Source organism: Paramisgurnus dabryanus, chromosome 24 (genome assembly GCF_030506205.2).
Source record: "Paramisgurnus dabryanus chromosome 24, PD_genome_1.1, whole genome shotgun sequence".
NCBI classification, from domain to species: domain Eukaryota; kingdom Metazoa; phylum Chordata; class Actinopteri; order Cypriniformes; family Cobitidae; genus Paramisgurnus; species Paramisgurnus dabryanus.
Genome location: NC_133360.1, coordinates 3,745,742 through 3,765,124, shown reverse-complemented (window position 1 = coordinate 3,765,124; position 19,383 = coordinate 3,745,742). Strand labels below are relative to the sequence as shown.

Below are 19,383 nucleotides of genomic sequence, written 5' to 3'. Positions count from 1 at the left end.
TGAATTTTTTGGAAATGTGTTTAGACTTTATCATATCAAACATCAAAAACATGTTGTTTGGTCATAAGCAGACATGCATGCAAGGTAATACAAATTTTAAAGAATCCTGATACTTACGCCTGTCAAGCCTGGATAAAACAAAAAACACAAAATAACGTTGTTTTTAGCAATGAAACAGGTGCTCTTTAAGTGAACACATGCAAAGATGGACATTTTTACATTATTTTGGGTGCAGGATTCAAGAATTGATCTGTGCATGTTATGGAAGAATGCAAGTACATGTAGGGGGTGTGGCCTCATTGGCCCTTTAGTAAGCAGTGTGCTGTAGGGCCCTGCGCAGGACTTTTCTTAAACCAGCACCCGCTGAATTTCTGACCGTGACTGCCCACTCCCGCAACCTGCATGTTCCAATTCATCCATTGAGAACTGATTGGATCGTTTGAAGTTGGGTCGTGTTGCTAATTGCTGCAATCTTTTCCCGGACATATGAACAGAATGGATCGTGTGTTTTCGTAGTGTCCCAGCATAGTCTGATTCTTGATGTTTGTACGTCCCAATTAAATAGCGGATATTTTTTGTCCAAAGTTTCTAAAACTCTTTAATGACAAACTGCTGTGAAAGTGCTGGCTCTCATTTACATTATTGACAGAAAATAAACTTTTGATTAGTAAATTAATTCGGAATGATTTTTAACCATTATGTACCAACCACCACACCACAGAATTACACTACTAACTTAACATGTTCATAACAAATGTGGTGTATTAACAAGAAGTTAACACAACCAGGGAAAAAACTAGCAAGCAAAAGACAAGGCTCAAGAGCCCAACTAAAACGAACACTAATCACAATAATTGTGACTTAAAATGAAACAAAACATCAACATCTAAACTTGCATATAATAGATATATAATATATAATAAATATATAATATATAATAAATATAATAAAATAATATAAATATAAAAAATAAATATAATAAAATGCAATGTTTCTCTATCATTTACATAACAATCAAAGAAGTCAATATAATAAACAGTTGTTGTTTTAAACATTGTGTGACTGTGAACAATAAAACATGACATTGTCATAACGTTTAAAAATGGTCAAATGTAACATTCCTCTAACGTTGAGACAACACAAAAACGTTCTTAGAACGTCAAGAAAACACTTTTAACGTTGGCAGAACGTTTTTGGGAAAGTTAAAAACTTTCAGGGAACGTTCTTAGAACTTTTTTCTGTTAGCTGGGGTAACGTTAGTTTAATAAACCGGTTTGCATTTCACAATTGTTTCTGTGTTCAATGCTCAACAAAAAAAGTCACTTTATCTGCTTTAATCTAAGCTAGGGTTCTCACACCTTAGTTCACTTCAAAATAAAGGACCTTTCAAGGACTTTCCAGGTCCAATACCCTCAAATGCAAAGACTAAATGTGGAGACACATTTTAAGTGAGAGCAAGGTTACATTGTGTTACCTTTTAAGATACATTGTTACAGTTACCTTTCGAGGGAACTCGCGCTGCGTCACTGTGGTGACACTTTGGGGATGCCTCCAGGGGTAAGTGTGTCACAGTGTGACTTTTTCGTGGGCGGAACTAAAATTCGAGAAGGTTGTTTCCGCCGAAGATGGTTTCCGCCCGGACGACTTACCACAAACACCGGAACTTCCGGTAGTTTTTCCGAGAGGCAAATCGGTCCAGATTAGATGCAGGTGCGTACAATAAACAAAGTGGTTAGGGATTGGCTAAGGAGGAGAAGAGAAGGAGTATAAGAAGAGCTCTAGAAATACAAACGGGGTGCTTGTCTCTACGTTTGTTGGGCGGTGTGTGGTCATGGAAACCGATCCGGTGTGGAAAGAACGGAGGCCTGGGCGAAGCCTTTATAAGAAGAAACAGAGGTTGTATTTACTGGGAGAAAAAAACATCGAGGATATGAGTCACTGGGCTGAGTAAGTGAAGAACGATTACTATTGTGATGCGGATGTGCTTTCATGTTATGCCCTCGTGGGAACAGTAACCTTGGAGAGTACTCACCGGAGCCGTCGTCAAGGACGATCTACAGCGGTGAACAGGAACAAGAACAGCAGAGCGTCATCAGGGAATGTGAGTTACAAGTCGCGTTTATTATGAAGTAATAAGAAGAGTGCATTACCTGATGTATGTTGTGAGTTTGACAATCAGCGTTCGGCCCCACCGTGGAGAGAAGCTTGGGCGAGCCGGGGAGTAGCACTGGAAGGAGATAGTGTTGTGAAGTATTGCAAATTGCACGCGAGTAACATCATCGATTGTATGACGTAGTGTGGAGCAGAAAGTATATTACCTGACGTTGTGTTGTGAGTCTAGCACGCCGAGTTGCGGCCCCACTGTGGAGAGAAGCGTGGGTGAGCCGAGGAGTACGATTAGGGGTAAACACAGGAGGTCCGGCGTCCATCCTTTAGGCACCTTCCCCCCTCCACCAAGAATAACGCCCACCCAACCACACGGCGGGCCCGGGTCGAGTTTTGGTTCAGTCCTTAGTTCACTTAAAGTGCGTGGGAGTGTCGTGGGTGAGTCCTTGTCTTCATTGTGCATGTGTACACCTAAAGCTTGCAGTGTAGTGCTGTGATTATGTTGACAGGAGCCACTGCGAGGCCAGAGGAGTCGTGAGGAGATCCCAGCACGTTGAGGCTGGTGGAGGGTGGGTTGAAGGAATTTGCAATTAGGATTTCCTGTATAAGAGTTGACGGATCCTTTTTGGCTCTGAGAGAGGGCAGTGGTGAAGTGTACCCATCTACCAGGGTGAGTGAACCATCTCGTAATTATTGTTGTTGGACGAAGGGTTACTGGTATCACGTCTGCATACAATCACCATCCTTGTGTGTAGCCTCTTCAAAGGTTCGCCCCTGCTCAGCATCTCCGGAACCGTCAGTGGAGGAGGAGCAAGGGAAGCGTTCGGCTCTGCACATCCATACCCGACGTCCCCTCGACACACAGGAGACCTGTAAGTTGAAAACACCCTGTGTTCGAACACCACCCTGTAAGTCCACTGCCCCAGAGTGAAGGTTGTGTGGAAAGACCAGTGCGTCGAGCGAGAAGTTAAAGTCCCAGTCACCGTTGTCACACTTACCTCTGCTTACAGCACGAACCTGAGGAGGAAAAGTTAAAGCCCAGTCACCGTCGTCCTTCTTACCTCTGCTTACAGCACGAACCTGAGGAGGAAAGGTTAAAGCCCCAGTCACTTCTGTAATCCTTACCTTTGTTTACTTGCCTGTGCTTGCACCAAGGAGCCTACCACCCCGAACCACCTCCGTCTGCTGGAAAGAATCCATCCTGACCCACAACCGAGAGCCTAAGGGGCGAGAGAGAGCAGAGTATTAATCACTCCGAGAACACTAGAAGTTTGGGGTATAGACTGTTTCATCGGACGCACGTGATACACGTCTGGATCCGAACCTTACTTCCGGTTTCGTTTTTTTAATGGTCTGACTAGTTGCTAAACTGATCTTTTAAACAAATGCCTCGTCGAAAATAACAAATGTTTTGGTTTCCTAGTTAATCTATGTGCTGTTTTTTTTGCTTGTTATATAAATAAACTATGTTTAAAGAACTTTGTTGTTATTTATTCTTAGCGGAGAATACCGGAAGTTCATGCAGACTGTGACAGCCGCTTGTTTATGTTGTTACTGCTGAAACGGTCTATACCCCCGTCGACCTCTGCATTAATCAGGACAGGTAGCCCTTGCACTGACTGTTTCTCTTGTGATTCTGCATCCAGGAGAAAAGGAGAGCGCCACGGGTTCAAGTAACCAAGCCGAAGGAGTCCTGTCCCCTCATCCCCGTGGAAGCTCTGCCTGGAGGCCAGGAGAAAGTTATTTTAACTTCCCCCTTCCTCTTCCCCATAGCATTTTAAATAATTTAATAAAGTTTCATTTTAATTATACTTATACTCTGTGTGTCTGGTCATTAGGGTGGCTTTGGGACCTCCTCGAGGTGGAAACTAGGAAGGGGCGTGGCTTGCTACAATCTGTGGTCCGCCCCAACCTGTGACAACATGCCATTTGATTTGTTTTACAAAAAAAAGTTTATTTAAGTAACACTGAACCAGTTAGATTATTACCAGTAAGTAGGTTTACATACAATAAAAAAAAATGGAGCATCAAATATCCATTGACACTGACATTGACATTACCTTAAATAGGTTACAGTGACCAAGACAAACTATCTTCAGTAACATTTCACATCTTGTATTTTAGACGGCACAGATAAGAAAACGCCACTCGACGTTAATTAGCTTTCATCACAAGCCAAATTTTGCCAATACAAAGCCTATAGGGCCGCTGACCACAATGATTGCTCTGCTATTCTTCTTCTGGTTTTTGATGCTAAAAACAATCATGCAAGCCAACTGTTCCTACTCATCTCCACAAGCATTCACTCGACTTATCTGATCGCAAGATTGCCTGATTAAAATTAACATATTTTATATTTTACATGCATTCTTTGGAAAAATTTCATGACTTTTCCTAAACTTTCTGGGTTAATTCATTTCAGCACTTTATCAGACCTAAAAAGTTAGTTTTTTATATAACATAACTTTTCCAGGACCATATGAGCCCTGATTAGAGTTCTGTAAAAGCTAATGACATATTGTAAGCCTCAAACGTGTTTGTTTCCTCATTTTTATGTAAACTTTGTGCACGCAAAAACAGAAAGCAAACCAATCTCAACATAACACTGAGTGTAACATTACAGTCGAGACGTCCACCCCAACATTAAATTAATTACAATGATGTTACAATGCTAAAAACTAAGTTGTGACTGCTGAATTAGTGCTATATGCTAGTTAATGCTATATGCTAGTTAATGCTATATGCTAACATTTAGGCTGAAGTTCTACTATTGATGTTACACTTATGTTTTGCACAAACACAAACTTACCCATTAGAAACGTCCATTAACAATCTCCAAACAACTGATTGTTCCTCAAAATCTGCTACAGACTCAAACATAAGATCTGTTTACACACAAAGAGAGCTACTGAAGGAGCTGCTCTGAGAAACAGCCAATCAGAGCAGAGCTCGACATTATTATTCATGACCCTTCCAAATAAGGCAATAATAGACCATTTCAATCTAAACACAAATTCTAGGGTTGTATAATTTTGGCACTAAATAAAGTTACATACCTTCTATGAAAGGGGTTCTCAAAGTTTACATTTAAAGGTCCACATCTGAATTCTCATCATTTTCATAGATCCGAAACAACTGGTTAGTTGATCATTTATGTAAATCACAAATAAAGTAAATTCAAATTGTACCAAAGCGTATTTTGCATTTCAAGTAGATTCATAACAACAAGTGAAACACAAGAAGTATGCCAAAAGTAACAAAGTGCAAAATACAGAGATGCCTAATGAGAGAAATGGCACCTTTTGTCTTTCATCAGATGCCTAAATCGCGGCAAAAAAAATGTGATGACGGAGACGGAGACACTGACGTAAATGTTCAGTAGTCAAGTTGCTGCGGTTCGTTACAACATTCAATGCTTGGAATGCAGCTTCACACCGATAGGTCGCTGTCTCACTGCGAATCAAACGTTGTTTACATTATATAGTACACATTTTACATAACACCGTAGCTCAGTGTCGTTTATGATACACGTTAGCTATGATTTAAAGGCACACTGCAGAACTTTTTGGCCACTAGGGTGCACTAGACATGTATTTTTCATGTCTAGCACCCCTAGAAGCCACAAGCGCCAAGCTGTTCCAAAAACGGAGGTAACTTTTGGATTATGCGAGTAACCATAGCAACTGACTCTCTGAGGAGGATAACCTGCTCCGGAGCAGTGATATTACACACTGCTTGAAAAAAGTAAAAAAAATTATTTTGTCCATGCAATCCCATGGACAAAAGGAAAAGCCGTGAACATTTCCAGCTCTCACAGAGTTTATCAGTGTTTTGGTACTGATGTGTGAATGATGTCTTGCTGGTAAAAAAGATGAAAGTCACGGCTTGTGTGAACAGCACATTTTTGTATTTACTAGTAAAGTCATTCTGGTAAATTCATGGTAATTTACCAAAATTAGTGTGTGAAAGAGGCTGATGATTCTGTAGTTTTGCCATGACTGCTTTTAGACAAACTCGACATCTCTATCTCCACCGAATCTCCTCCTCTCTTCTTCTCTGGATTTTCTCTTTTGGAAGCTGTAAGAAACAGAGATGAGAGATCAAATCAAAGTTGTTTAAAGAGGAAGCAGCAGTGATAAACACCTTCAAATGAAGAATGATAATTCTGGTGTTTTGGAGCATCTTGTTGGATTATAATGCTGTTATGTTTGTTCAATCAGAAGTTCTTAATGTCTCCTGTAAGAATGTCACTGAAATGATCAAGTAGTAAAGGGTTTAATGATGTTTCATAAACTAAAAGCTGTTAGTCATTTATAAATGAAGAGTATAAAAACTGAACTACAACAACAAAAGAGGCCATACATCATCTAATAGTCATATAGCCCATAACACAGAATAAACACAACTATAACATCTAGATGATGAATTGTATGAATCTTTTAACACTGAGAGTTCATCTAATGGTTTAATGACTTTAATAAAATATCAGTTGTTCAGTATTGGCGTTACTGAAGGATGTTAGTGTGTGTATGAGAAATGATTTAAGAGATAGACATACATCTGTGCTGTATTTCAATCAAGGGCATAGATTTGGGGAGGGATGCTAGGGAAAAGTCCCTACCAATATTCAGGGAACACGAAATTGTCCCTAGCAATCATTTCATCAAGTTGCAATAAAAAATAGATTAAAACGTTAATTTTAAGCGGGAAAAATATAAAGAAATGTTTAAGTATAATAGTATAAACAAACATCCTCACCATCATCAGCAGCAGCGCCATCAGCACCACCTTCATCAGCAGCAGCAGCACCACCATCATCATCAGCAGCAGCAGCACCACCATCATCATCATCAGCAGCAGCAGCAGCAGAAGCACCATCAGCAGCAGCAGCAGCAGCAGCACCACCACCAACAAGAGGTTCCTCATTCATCTGGTCTTCCTCATTGTTTCTGTTCTCATTTCTAAAATATAAATATTAACCCCAGTGTAAAATGTCATGACAAAATTAGATCTGATGTATCACATTAACATATTTTATCAAACGAAATATGAAACACAATGATTATCAATGTTAATGTAAACTTAAGCACAAGACAGTATCTGTGCACATGCATAATTATGAGAAAGGTTTTTCTATTAGATTTGGATTCCCGTGTTTGTATTTACAGTGTTTTGATGTAGTTTTAACATGTTTTGTATGAATGAGATGAGTGATAGTTGCTGCATCTAGGGGAGAACGGGGCACAACCTAACGCTTTTTGACTTTTGCTCCATTATTCAAAAATATTTAAGTTAGATTAATAATTTTTTACACAATCAACACACATCTCTCTGATACAAATGAACACTTAAAGTTGTGCGGCCCTGTAGAAATATGTAAAGTAGCTGCGTTACAATTAACCCTGCGTTAGTTTGTGCCCTGCTCTCTCCTACACTATTACTTTAATACAAACTCAAAATTACAAAAAGCATCTGTATGTGTTAACACATTAACTACAAAACAATTATGCAATAAAATATATGATATTACTGTAAAGTTATTTCAAATGACAGCTCTAATATAAATGTATTTACTGTGCTGTTCTTCAGTCTTAATCAGTAAAATGATACGTTTAATATCTGAATAAAAACCCAAACAAACAAAAACACACAACACATGAACAAACATTTCTACATCTTTAAATTCAATCTGTATTAATCTTGTATTAACTGAAGATGTTTCTTACCCAGTAGTCCTAGAACGACGTTTGTAAAAAATGACAGCGACAGCAAGAGCGACAGCAAGCAGCAGCAGCACAACAACACACATTGCTGTTGTAACTAATCTTGATCTTGAACCAGGAGACTGATCTTGTTCGAGAGAGAAATAGAGATGGTCTATAAATATTTTTATAGATTTTTTTCTTCAATATTTCTATATTATTATTATTTTTCTTCTGTATTTATGTATAATTTTATCTATTTTTATATTATAATGAATTAAGCAAAAACAAAACTTAACATGCAGGTAATCAATGTTTGTTTTTAGTAATTAATTTATATCTTTCGCTACCACACATTTATATAAATTCTTTTTTTGTTGAAATTAAATATATCTGTTATTTCAATTAAACCAAATTTACTTGACATATTGTTTCTTAAACTTCAAAATTTGTTATTGTAATGTTTTATCTAAATTAAGATGAAACTTTTATAAAAGGATTTTTTATATTGAAGCAATCTACTCACCTTTGACTTTGAATGATCTGTGTATAGTATATATGTGACTGCCGACAGTGACATCTACTTCATAAGATCCAAAGTCTTCAGGTCTGATGTTTGTGATGAGGAGATTTCCAGTCTGAACATTTACATACAGTCTGTCTCTGAATCTCTGATGAACATCAGCATGTGAGACTTCTATTTCAGCTACAGGAGAGTTGTTGTGTCGAATCCTCCACATCATCTTCTCATCTCCTTGTTTCTTGATAACATTATTATGTAGAATGATAGAATCTCCCATCATCACCGTCTTCACTTTATCTGTATCACCAGACACATCTGAAGAACAAACAGAAAGAGTCAAACTCATAAAAGACAAAATGAACAGATGTCACATTCAATATTAAAATGAAGCAGACAGGAGAACTGAATGAAGATTTTAAGTCTAAACATTCAGAATCAAAAATAGTCAAATATACAAAAAACAAAAAGTGTTTGTCTTAAAAGAAGTCATATGACCCCATTTCATGTTTTCCTTTGCTTTTAGAGTGTTAAAAGATGTCTGTGCACTTAGATGATCTGTGTAGTTGATCTGCACTATCCAACCACGGCATTGCCATTTAGTGCAGAGATCAGCTCATTTGCATTTTAAAGGACACACACAAAAATGGCACACATTTTGCTCACACCTACAAAAGTGGCAATTTTAACATGCTATAATAAATTATCTATATGGTATTTTTAACTAAAATTACACATGCGTACTCTGAGGACACCAAAGATTTATTTTACATCTTTAAAAAAAGTCTTGTTAGGGGCCAGTCACACCAAAAGCGTTTATGGCAGTTGCAGGCGCCTTTTTTGAATTATATTCTATGGGCAGGGCGCGTTTGCGCGCTGTTTATGCGCGCCGAGCGCCTTGCGTTTTTTTTGCCGTCTGCCGCGCACGCGTTTTTGAAGGAGCGCTGAGAGCGGAGAAGCGCCCGACGTCATTCGAATGAGGCGAGAGGCGTGCCTTACGTTGTGGTGAGGGAAGTTTACAGTTGCTTTAAAGAACCGGACTCCACTCGATCACTCTCTCCTGCGTGTTTGTGCACCTCTCACCCTCAAACAAGGTCAGAGCAAGCGTCCTCTTTTTAAAGTTTCTGCTAATATGACAGTTAACAGCAAAAGAGCGCTCACGCTTCAATATTTGATTGACAAGACAGCTGACTCGGTGGTTGCTTAGCAATATGAAAAGCCGCGTCGCACTGCTCTTTTTTTAAAAAAGGCAGTGCGTCGCGCCTTGCTGTTGCAAGCGTTTAAAACGCTTTTGGTGTGACTCACATTATCCAAACCAAACCAAACCATGCCCCAGCGTGATTGTCACCCCTCCCTACTCCCCCAGATGCACGCACTCACACTGTACTTTTTATTGATCCGAGTCCGGGCGCGCTTTCGTCATTAAGATGCGATTGTTTTGAAAAAAAGCAGGAAGTAAAGCTCTCACCGAACACTGGAACCCACCGTAATGATAGGTCTGTGTTTTTTATTTGGAGTCGTTTGGTGCGCGATTACAGACAGCCCTCTCACATGTCATTATATTGCTTAGTTGATCTGTCACGTGCGCAGCTCGGACATTCACGTAACCCTGCTGCGCGCATCAGAAGGTTTTTACGGAGGGAGATAAAGCTGAGTGGTCACGCAACTGACGTCTTCACCTTTTGAATGGCGCTCAGGCGCGATTGCGCTCACACCACAGCCTTCCGCGCCTGAGCCCAAGTGAACCGCGCTCCGGCCCACCTCTGCAACCCGGCCGAGGCGCGATTAACCAATCCGCGCCCGGGCGCGGAACAGAGCGATAACACTAGTCAAACAAACCAGGCTTTGTGCATAGTGTGAGTGCGCCCTTAAGTGTCCTCTTTAAAGGGACATTCCACTTTTTTTGAAAATATGCTAATTTTCCACCTCCCCTATTTAAACATTTGATTTTTACCATTTTGGAATCCATTCAGCTGATCCATTTAGCTTAGCACAATCCATTGAATCTGATTAGACCATTAGCATTGCGCTAAAAAATAACCAAAGAGTTTCAATATTTTTGCCATTTAAAACTTGACTCTTCTGTATTTACATCGTGTCCTAAGACCGATGGAAAATTAAAAGTTGCGATTTTCTAGGCAGATGTATCTAGGAACTATACTCTCATTCTGGCGTAATAATCAAGGACTTGCTGATGTAACATGGCTGCAGCAGACATAGTGATATTATGCAGTGCCCGAAAATAGTCCCCTGCCATTGAAAGTTACTAAGGGGACTATTTTCGGGCAGTGCGTAATATCACTACGCCTGCTGCAGCTATGTTACGGCAGCAAAGTCCTTGATTATTACGCCAGATTGAGATTATAGTTCTTAGCCATATCTGTCTCGAAAATCACAACTTTTAATTTTCCGTCAGTCTTAGTACACGATGTAACTACAGAAGAGTCAAGTTTTAAATAGGAAAAATATCGAAACTCTTTGGTTATTTTTTAGCATGATGCTAATGGTCTAGTTAGATTCAATGGATTATGCTAACCTATGCTAAAACTGCTAGCGCCAGACCTGGAGATCAGCTGAATGGATTCCAAAACGGTAAAAATCTAATGTTTAACTCTAGGGGAGCTGGAAAATTAGCATTTTTTTCAAAAAAAGTGGAATGTCCCTTTAATTAAAAATGTACAAATATCTATTACTTCATACTGTACATTTTATATAATGATGCATATTTTATAATTATTCAAATAAAGCTTCTTATACTCACTAAAGATGAATGTCTTTGTTGTAGTCGCCTTGTTGGTGATCTCTAGTTTATAAAGTCCAGTGTGTTGTGTTGTGATGTTTGTGATGGTGAGATCTCCAGTCTGATTGTTCATCTTCAGTCTGCTACTGAATCTCCCATCAAGAACATCATCATATATTTTTAGTAAATTGGCGTCCCCGTTGATTCTAGCTATAAGATCCCAATGGTCTCCAAACCTCCACTCGATCAGATGATCTCTCTGTGTGTTAGTATTTGTGTGTAAAGTAACAGAATCTCCCTCATACACTAACACTGATTCACCTGTCACAACACCTGCAAATATAAACAAGAGAGTCAAAGATTAAACTCACATCTATAACACTGTTAATTAAGAGCATTAATATCTTTACTAGTAAATTCTCCTGTAGTCTACATTAAGACTTGAACAATTCACATGTGCGCTTATTACTATATCATTACAGTAAAATGTCACCAGAATAGTGTGTGTCATACCCCCCCCCCCCTGCTAATGTACGACCCACAGTAAGTACAGGTCTCTGCGGAACAAAAAAGGGGATGTTTCCCAATTTGGGGTGTTTTCAGACTGGGATTAGGCGTTTTTAACCATCCAATCAAAAAAGTTCGGAAGCCATGAAAAGGCAAACATCATTATTTTTTCTTTTGCGTTTTCTCTTGATCAATGATATATGTAGCCTACAAAAATAAAAAAATAAAAAAGAATACAGCATGTCACCTTTTCTGAGTGCATGTGAGTACAGACGTATGGAATTTTTTTTTACGAATATGCCTAAAGGAAACATAATAAATAATTTTAAGTTGCTAAAAGGCAAGGCAACTACATATCAATAACGTAATTCAGTCAGACAAATAAAATATGTTAAAGGATACAAACTATTTATTGTGCCAAAATGACAAAAAAGAAAGAGTATTCGGCATAATCTATTCAAAAACTATGAAGTAATCTGGAATCATTCATAAACCATTTTATACCATGCCATAACAGTATTTCTTGCACTTCAAAATATGTAAATAACACAGAAAACAAGCAACAGAGAGCGAGAGGACTATGTATTTTATTTATATAAAGCACTCAATTTGAGCCAATCAGACAAAGAGGTGGAAAATGACACCCCAAAATTGCACAAACAGAAAAACGAAAAATACACTAAAGAAAATCGCCTAGTTTAAAAAGTATAATTTGGTAAAAGTTAAGTTAAAAGTATTGCGGAGGATTTTCTTTGTCCGGGTGGATCATCAAGACTATTGGTCCTCCTAGTTGTCAATCAGGAGTGTTGCGCAATTGCATTTTTTTGAAAAGTGGAGAAGGCGGTTCTTTTCTAAAATTCGAGAAAATCCTCCGCTACACCTTTAAGAAAACTTTTTGTTAAATTTTTTATTTTTGCATCGACATTGTATGGCCTGAAAATTTAAATGTGAAGAGTAAAGGGCTCGTTATAGTGGTGCGTAGGTCCTACAGCGTAGCTTCCGCGTTGGTTTTCATTTATACTTTTGGTTGGCAGTATCCATGGGTGTAACCACAGTAGCAGCGCGACCGTCAAAGAAGAAGAAGCTTGGCAAGTTAACCCACAAAGAAGTATCAACAACTTGTTGTTTATGTTTTGAGAAGAACAGCAATGATGGAAGTAAATAAACAGCTACTTTTGTTGCAGTTTGAGTTAACTCACTTTTTCTAAACTTGGCTCTTCTTTGTTTTCACCGACGCAAAAGGAAATACCTATGACAGTTTTTTTTACCTGACGGGAGGCGTTCTGGTCGACCAATCAGAGCGCTTGAGGTCCGCGTAGATCTGAGGCGCTATTAAAATTTTTGCGAGGTGCACGTCAGGCTACGCAGAGCTACGCACAGCTTTACACGGACCCAATTTCGCTTCTTCTTGTCAGTATTTTAACTGCTGCGTTAACTCAATTCATTCGCGATTAGGATAAAAAAACATTGACCTCGAACACACATAAAGAGTAATTTTTATAAATGTACCTACCGCCAATAAATAGCGAGAAGAAGATGGAGAGTAAAACGATCTTCTTCATGTTGTTGTGAAGTAGTTACCAAAGTATTTCAGTGTCAGGCTGGTTTCCATTACATATTTGCGATATCTGTGTCTTCAAAAATGTCGAAATGTCATCAGAAATTACAAAGAATTAGCTGCAGTAACTACTTGCACTTTAGACTTGCACTTTAGTCTTGCACGCTCACACAAAGTCACGTGACTTCACTTGCAGTCCCGACCTGCATTCTCTGATGTACTTGTCGACATCGCAACATCAATGTATTGTTGTCAATATTTCCGACCGCTAGTGACGGGAGATTTGAAGCGAGGCTTGGCTCTGACGCGAGCAACATATGGATAATAAATGATCCTGAATAGTGTCACCACTGCCATAAAGGCTTCTTCTTCTTCTTCTATTGACTTTTATGGCGGATGGCAAACCGACTTATGGTGCATTTACCGCCACCAACTGGACTGGAGTGTGAAGCACTGGTAGGCATATGAAATTTGCATAAACATAAATAATATCTTCTTTTCTGTTCTTAAATCCACTTCTTCCATTTTTTACAAATTGTTGAATACTATGAAGATGCTATCAGTATTCCATGTTTCTTGCCACTTTGATCTTTTACTTTAGCCTGGACCTTTTTTTTTTTACTTTTAAATCTGCTTGTATATCAATATCTCCAAGATTTGGAGTTTACTTAGCTAGATTATCAGCCACTTCATAGCCTCCACTCCCACATGAGCAGAAACATATTAAGACTTGCATTACTAATTCTTAATAAAGATTCAAGAATAGCATATCTTGCCTTGATGATTTTAGACCACTTGCGAGGCTTGAAAGGAAATTATTTATATGTTGAATAGTGTGAAAGCACAGATACTAAAATAATTGGCAGTGTGAATGAATCAAAATCTAATGATCCCAGACAAATCCCAGATGCATTTTCTTTAATGTCTGTGTGAAAAAGGGCTTTAGTCCTCTTTCCAGGAGCAATCCCAGAACATTTACGGAACAAGTTTAAAAAAGCTAATTTTACAGATATTTTCTGGGACCAAGGTGCTGTGTGAATAAGGTTTTAGTGAAATGTATTAAGTGAGAGTTTTAGTATATATTTAGACCTAATCTTATTTTAATACTGTCCGTTTCTCAATCGGAAGCTTGCAGCCTGCCAAGATCGCATATGCAGGCGACATACGTCATCAAGTGTGATTTATTTCAGTTAGGTAAGGAATATATTCGAAAGTCATAAACATATTACAAGTTTACACATTTGTGAATATTTGTCTGCAACTTCAAATTATATAAATGAGAATATTTATAATTTACAGTAAAAAATTTGGCAGTAGCCTATGGCACATGATTACCCTTAAACTAAATAACATTTAAACCCATTAAATTTTAGTCAGCTTAATCTAATGTAGATTTAGTCGACAAAAATCTCAAGCATTTAGTTGAGTAAAACTATAAAACTAAAACAATTCAGATGACTAAAATATGACTTTAAGGAAAGGTAACATTTTCAACAGAATTACGCTCTCTACTGGTCATCCTAAATATAACACTAGCATTTTACTATGCTTTCTTTTTACTAAAAGAAAATGAGAATGACATTCAGAAGACCCAGATGAAGTCACTTACTCTTGAAAATGTGACTTGTGGGATATTCCTAAATTTTTATAGGGGGGAACGTGTTGGGTAGGAGGACTGAGTGAAATCCTGGGGACATAAATAAAATGTGCATTTATCTAAAATATTATGACTTTTCGATGGTAAAAAATATTTAAATATGCAAAAAATGAAAAATATCTAAAGAATTGTTTGCTTTATATTTAAAGCTAAAGTATAAAGATAAAGAGCAGGGACAGATTAAAAAAAATTTCAGTGTTTTAAAATATTTAGTTTAAATTTGGTGTTAGATTAACATGCAGAACACTGTCCTTAATAATAAAATGCATTTTAGAGTTAGTTTTCTTGCATTTTTATGCATATAATAGGGGGACAGAAATGACACCGATTCTGTGGAATGACCAATAACTTGACAGGTTCAGTGGAAACATCGAGAGAAAAAAACACAGAGGTGTTAAACTGGAAGTATAAAGCACATGAAGAGTAAGAGAAAGCTCACAGAGTCGTCTTCATCTCATTGACTGCAGACAACAACACAACAATGATGAAGAAAATGTTTCTCATGTTTGTTTATCTCTCTTTGTGCTTCTGCTGTCTGATGGGTGAGTTATGAACATATTTTATATCATATTTAGGTGCATATAATCTAGAAAAATTATGATCTCTTACTCAGCAGATCTGCCCTTGCTTTTATACTTGTGCTCTTTTAATACAATCAGATTTTATGTTTATGATCTTACATCAATGATAGAATTTTTAAAATCAATTTCTAATCAAAAATTATATTCATCTAAATAATGGCAAACACAAAAACTGTAACTGTCAGTCAGATTTCCTATTGTAATATTGTAATAAATAAATGCATTAAACTAACGCATATTGTTGCATGATGTTACATCGGATTTCCAAAAACTGAAACACAAATCTCATTTGTAATTGTTTAAAACTACTGTTAAATTTCTAAGCTTTAATAGACCAATTTAAACTGACTGAAGATATTTAATGTGTGTGAATGTGTTTGTGTGTGCAGGTGTGTTTGGTGATGAAGTGAAGTCAGTGTCAGTGATGGAGGGAGATTCTCTTACTCTATATACTGATACTAAACTACAGACAGATGATGTGATAATGTGGAGATTTGGACCTGAAGAGGCCCGTATAGCTAAAATCAACAAAGAGAAAAATAAGATCTTAATAAATGACACTGTTCTTGATGGGAGATTCAGAGACAGACTGCAGTTAAATAATCAGACTGGAGATCTCACCATCACAAACATCACAACTCAACACACTGGACTTTATCAAATAATCATCAAAGGCAACAGAGAGACCTCATACAGATTTAATGTTTCTGTCAATGGTGAGTAAAGATTTACTGTTTACATATTATATGTTATATTATCTTAGCAGTATAAACTAATTCATTAAGGTTTGGGATTGAATTTAAATACATGTATGCATCTTATATCTTTCAGACTGTTTTAATGTGTTTCTAAAATTAAAAGTCCATTTTATTTATGAATCTAAATGACTAAAGTCACTAAACACGGCCTCTGGCCTAATATTGATAATATTTGCTTTGATTCTTATTTCTGTTTATTCTCTCAAATGTTTTCCAGCTCGTCTGCCCGTTCCTGTCATCAGCAGAGTTTCTTCACAATGTTCTTCATCATCATCATCAAATTGTTCATTATTGTGTTCAGTGTTGAATGTGAGAGATGTGAGTCTGTCCTGGTACAAAGGAAACAGTTTATTGTCCATCATCAGTGTGTCTGATCTCAACATCAGACTCTCTCTACCTCTGGAGGTTGAATATCAGGATACAAACACATACAGCTGTGTACTCAACAATACCAACACAAACCAAACTCAACATCTCAACATAACTCATCTCTGTCAGACGTGTTCACATACAACAGGTGTGATTATTAGTGCTTATTTACTGAGCTGATCTAAGATCAGATTCAGTTAAAGTAATATCTTTTATTATTTATTATAGGTCTCACCTTCGTTCATAAAGTTGTGATCTGTTGTGTTGCTGTTGGATGTCTGATGATTGTAGCTTTAATTCTGATCTTCTGGAGCTACAGGAAATACACAAACACACAGAAACACGGTAAATACTAAACAATACATTTTGTGAAGAAACAGAGATGAGATTTTTTCGATGCTTTTGTCTGTCTGTGTTGTTGTAACAGTTCAGACCAGTGAACAGGAAATCACGTACGCAGAAGCAACTTTCCATCAGAAACAAAGATGTAAACCGGTGAGAAATTTGTCACTCATAAACACACAACAGCAGTAGCAAGTGAAGCTGAAGGATTCAAGGGTTTTTATTTGTCAAATATAAAGTCACAGTTGTATAACCAGTAGTGAAATAAAAGTCAGTAATAATTATAATGTACAATTCCAAAAAATCGACGATGGGAGTGGTAATATCTGCGGGTTATGTACTAAAAAAGGCGCAAAAAAATAACACAGGCGCAACAGCTGATTGATCTACTAAGAGCAGCGCAAATTAGCAAATAAAGCAGAGCTGATGAGGTGCAGGGGATCTACTAACACCTGATGCGCTTAAGCTCAGCACCATGGACATTAGACCTACAGCTAAAAATTTGGGGTTTTGAAACACCTGCTATTGTGTGACTTCTATTGACTCCTCTTTTATTTCTTGGCAAACAATATTTTTGAATAATATCCTCTGGCATGACAAATAAACTGTTACGTGTTAAAAAAATCCCCTGCTTTGTACCACAAGCTCTCTGATCTCTGTGATGCCTCCTACTATCAACAATTGCATACATTTCAAGCGCAAAATGATTTAAGACTTCGGCATTAAATAATGGTATAATACCAATATAACACACGCAAACATAAGTAAATCGCGTTAGAATTTCCTTCCATTACTTTTGCGTCTGAAAGGGAAACTCCTAGAAATTCATGTGCAATAATCTTTAATAATTACAGATATTTATTTAGCAACAAAATAAGAGTATGGTTCATAATCTGACCCTAAGTTTAAGAACCTGATGGTCTGGGGGAAGAAGCTCCTCCGAAGTCTCTCAGTCTTTGTCATCAAGGTACCTGATGGCAAAAGTGTAAAAAGACAGTTAACGGGGTGTTTTGAGTCCTTGATGATTTTAACAGCTCTGCTTTTGTGGCGTTAGTGATAAATGTCATGCAGAGGTGGTAGAGCAAACCATGAGATGAGTTCTCAGCTAAGTTCACATTAACTCTCTGCAGGCCTTTGAAGGCTTGACTGGAACTGTTCCAATACCACACATTAGCTATGTTTCCATCCACATTTTGGAATATCACATAAAAAACGTTGAATGGAAATGCCAAGATGCGCATAATTTTAAAAATGTGCATAAAAAATGTATGCGCTCAATTCATTTCTTATCCGAAAACGTGCATGACATAGCAAAGCATAACATATAACATGTTGGTAATGTCAGATTATTTATCACACTGTCTTTAATCCTTTCATGTATAAAAAACATTCCTACTTTGATTATAAATTTGTAATAATTTTATAGATATTTAATGTTGTGTTTTTATGGTTGTGTACAGAGAGCTTCAGTGGAGACCAATGTGGTGTATGCCGGAGTCATGAGACGATGATCATACTTCAAACAAAAACTGTAAAATATTATCAAATACACTATGATTAAAATAATAAAGAATCAAAGTGGTTTTAAAACACAATGGGCTTCATTTGAAGAGTTCAGATGCAAAAGCTGCTAAAACGATATACTTTTGTTAAAAATGAGATAATGATTGTATTATACATAGGGGGTAATTTTTTATATATTATATATAATTAAATATATATATATATATATATATATATATATATATATATATATATATATATATATATTTTTTTTTTATATTAAAAAATAACTTTTATTTTGTATATAATTTTATTTTGTATAACTTTTATTTTGAATAATCTTCGCCTAGCGCTAAATACTAATTAACAAGAAATTATGCCAGACGCAATTAGCGGGTTTAGCATCGGTGCTCTTCATAGCTCACACAACACACGCACACGCGCATGAAATTAGATGGCTGTTATTGCATATTGCTGTACTAAATACTAAAGTAATTTATTCTGTGAACGAGAATCACATTTTCCATTTGTTACTGTAAACAAAATCACGATTTTTTACTTTTTCTCATTATTCAGACATGAAACGGCTAAAAAAAACATCTTCACGCTAAATGTATGTTTGATAACTTAAAACTTCTGTAAACGAGGTGTAACCTGACATGAGTTTGTAATGTACCTACGGCTCATGTTTGTCCATATTGATAAATGGTAAATCTTTCGTGGAAATGGCCGGACGTTTTCTGTCATACGCTAGTTTCATAAATGAGGCCCAAAGTTAAGTGTTTTATTTTTGTCATTGAATGCTTTACCTCTGGGTTGAAGTTCAACCTGACATGGAAAGAAATGTGGTTTTGTTCTGCTGGTGGACATGAGATGTGTTTGACTAATAGTGGCTGATGTGTATCTGTGTGTGTACAGTATGTGAGAGGTAAGACTTGTGTGTGTGTGTTTTGCAGTTTTCCACTCTACAAAAATAAATTTACTATGAATTATCGATTTCATCAATGCAAATAAAAGTTTTTTTTTTATTAAACTGTATT

General features: G+C 37.1%; 2 protein-coding genes across 2 annotated transcripts; one reads left to right on the top strand and one right to left on the bottom strand.

Moving 5' to 3' along the window:
• Positions 1-1,068: 1,068 nt before the first annotated feature.
• On the bottom strand, positions 1,069-13,510 carry LOC135721200 (uncharacterized). The gene is made up of 6 exons (XM_065243393.2): positions 13,089-13,510; positions 11,090-11,401; positions 8,335-8,646; positions 7,833-7,956; positions 6,865-7,067; positions 1,069-6,183 (listed from the first exon to the last, which is right to left on the bottom strand). The coding sequence occupies exons 1-6, from the start codon at positions 13,135-13,137 to the stop codon at positions 6,062-6,064; spliced, it is 1,122 nt and encodes a 373-aa protein (XP_065099465.1). The 5' UTR covers positions 13,138-13,510; the 3' UTR covers positions 1,069-6,061.
• A 233-nt stretch (positions 13,511-13,743) lies between these two features.
• Positions 13,744-18,436, top strand: LOC135721203 (uncharacterized). The gene is made up of 6 exons (XM_065243404.2): positions 13,744-15,332; positions 15,761-16,087; positions 16,347-16,646; positions 16,727-16,843; positions 16,926-16,993; positions 18,301-18,436. The coding sequence occupies exons 1-6, from the start codon at positions 15,272-15,274 to the stop codon at positions 18,349-18,351; spliced, it is 924 nt and encodes a 307-aa protein (XP_065099476.1). The 5' UTR covers positions 13,744-15,271; the 3' UTR covers positions 18,352-18,436.
• Positions 18,437-19,383: the final 947 nt, after the last annotated feature.

What these genes read in the sequence shown, in the direction of transcription:
- LOC135721200 (XM_065243393.2), bottom strand. Translation starts at nt 13,137, where the DNA reads ATGAAGAAGATCGTTTTACTCTCCATCTTCTTCTCGCTATTTATTGGC. An exon ending in CAGATCATTCAAAGTCAAAG is followed by an intron (nt 7,957 to 8,334) that starts GTGAGTAGATTG and finishes CTCTCGAACAAG; the next exon opens with ATCAGTCTCCTGGTTCAAGA. An exon ending in TGGCGCTGCTGCTGATGATG is followed by an intron (nt 6,184 to 6,864) that starts GTGAGGATGTTT and finishes TGTTTCTTACAG; the next exon opens with CTTCCAAAAGAGAAAATCCA.
- LOC135721203 (XM_065243404.2), top strand. Translation starts at nt 15,272, where the DNA reads ATGATGAAGAAAATGTTTCTCATGTTTGTTTATCTCTCTTTGTGCTTC. An exon ending in GTGCTTCTGCTGTCTGATGG is followed by an intron (nt 15,333 to 15,760) that starts GTGAGTTATGAA and finishes TTGTGTGTGCAG; the next exon opens with GTGTGTTTGGTGATGAAGTG. An exon ending in ATTTAATGTTTCTGTCAATG is followed by an intron (nt 16,088 to 16,346) that starts GTGAGTAAAGAT and finishes AATGTTTTCCAG; the next exon opens with CTCGTCTGCCCGTTCCTGTC.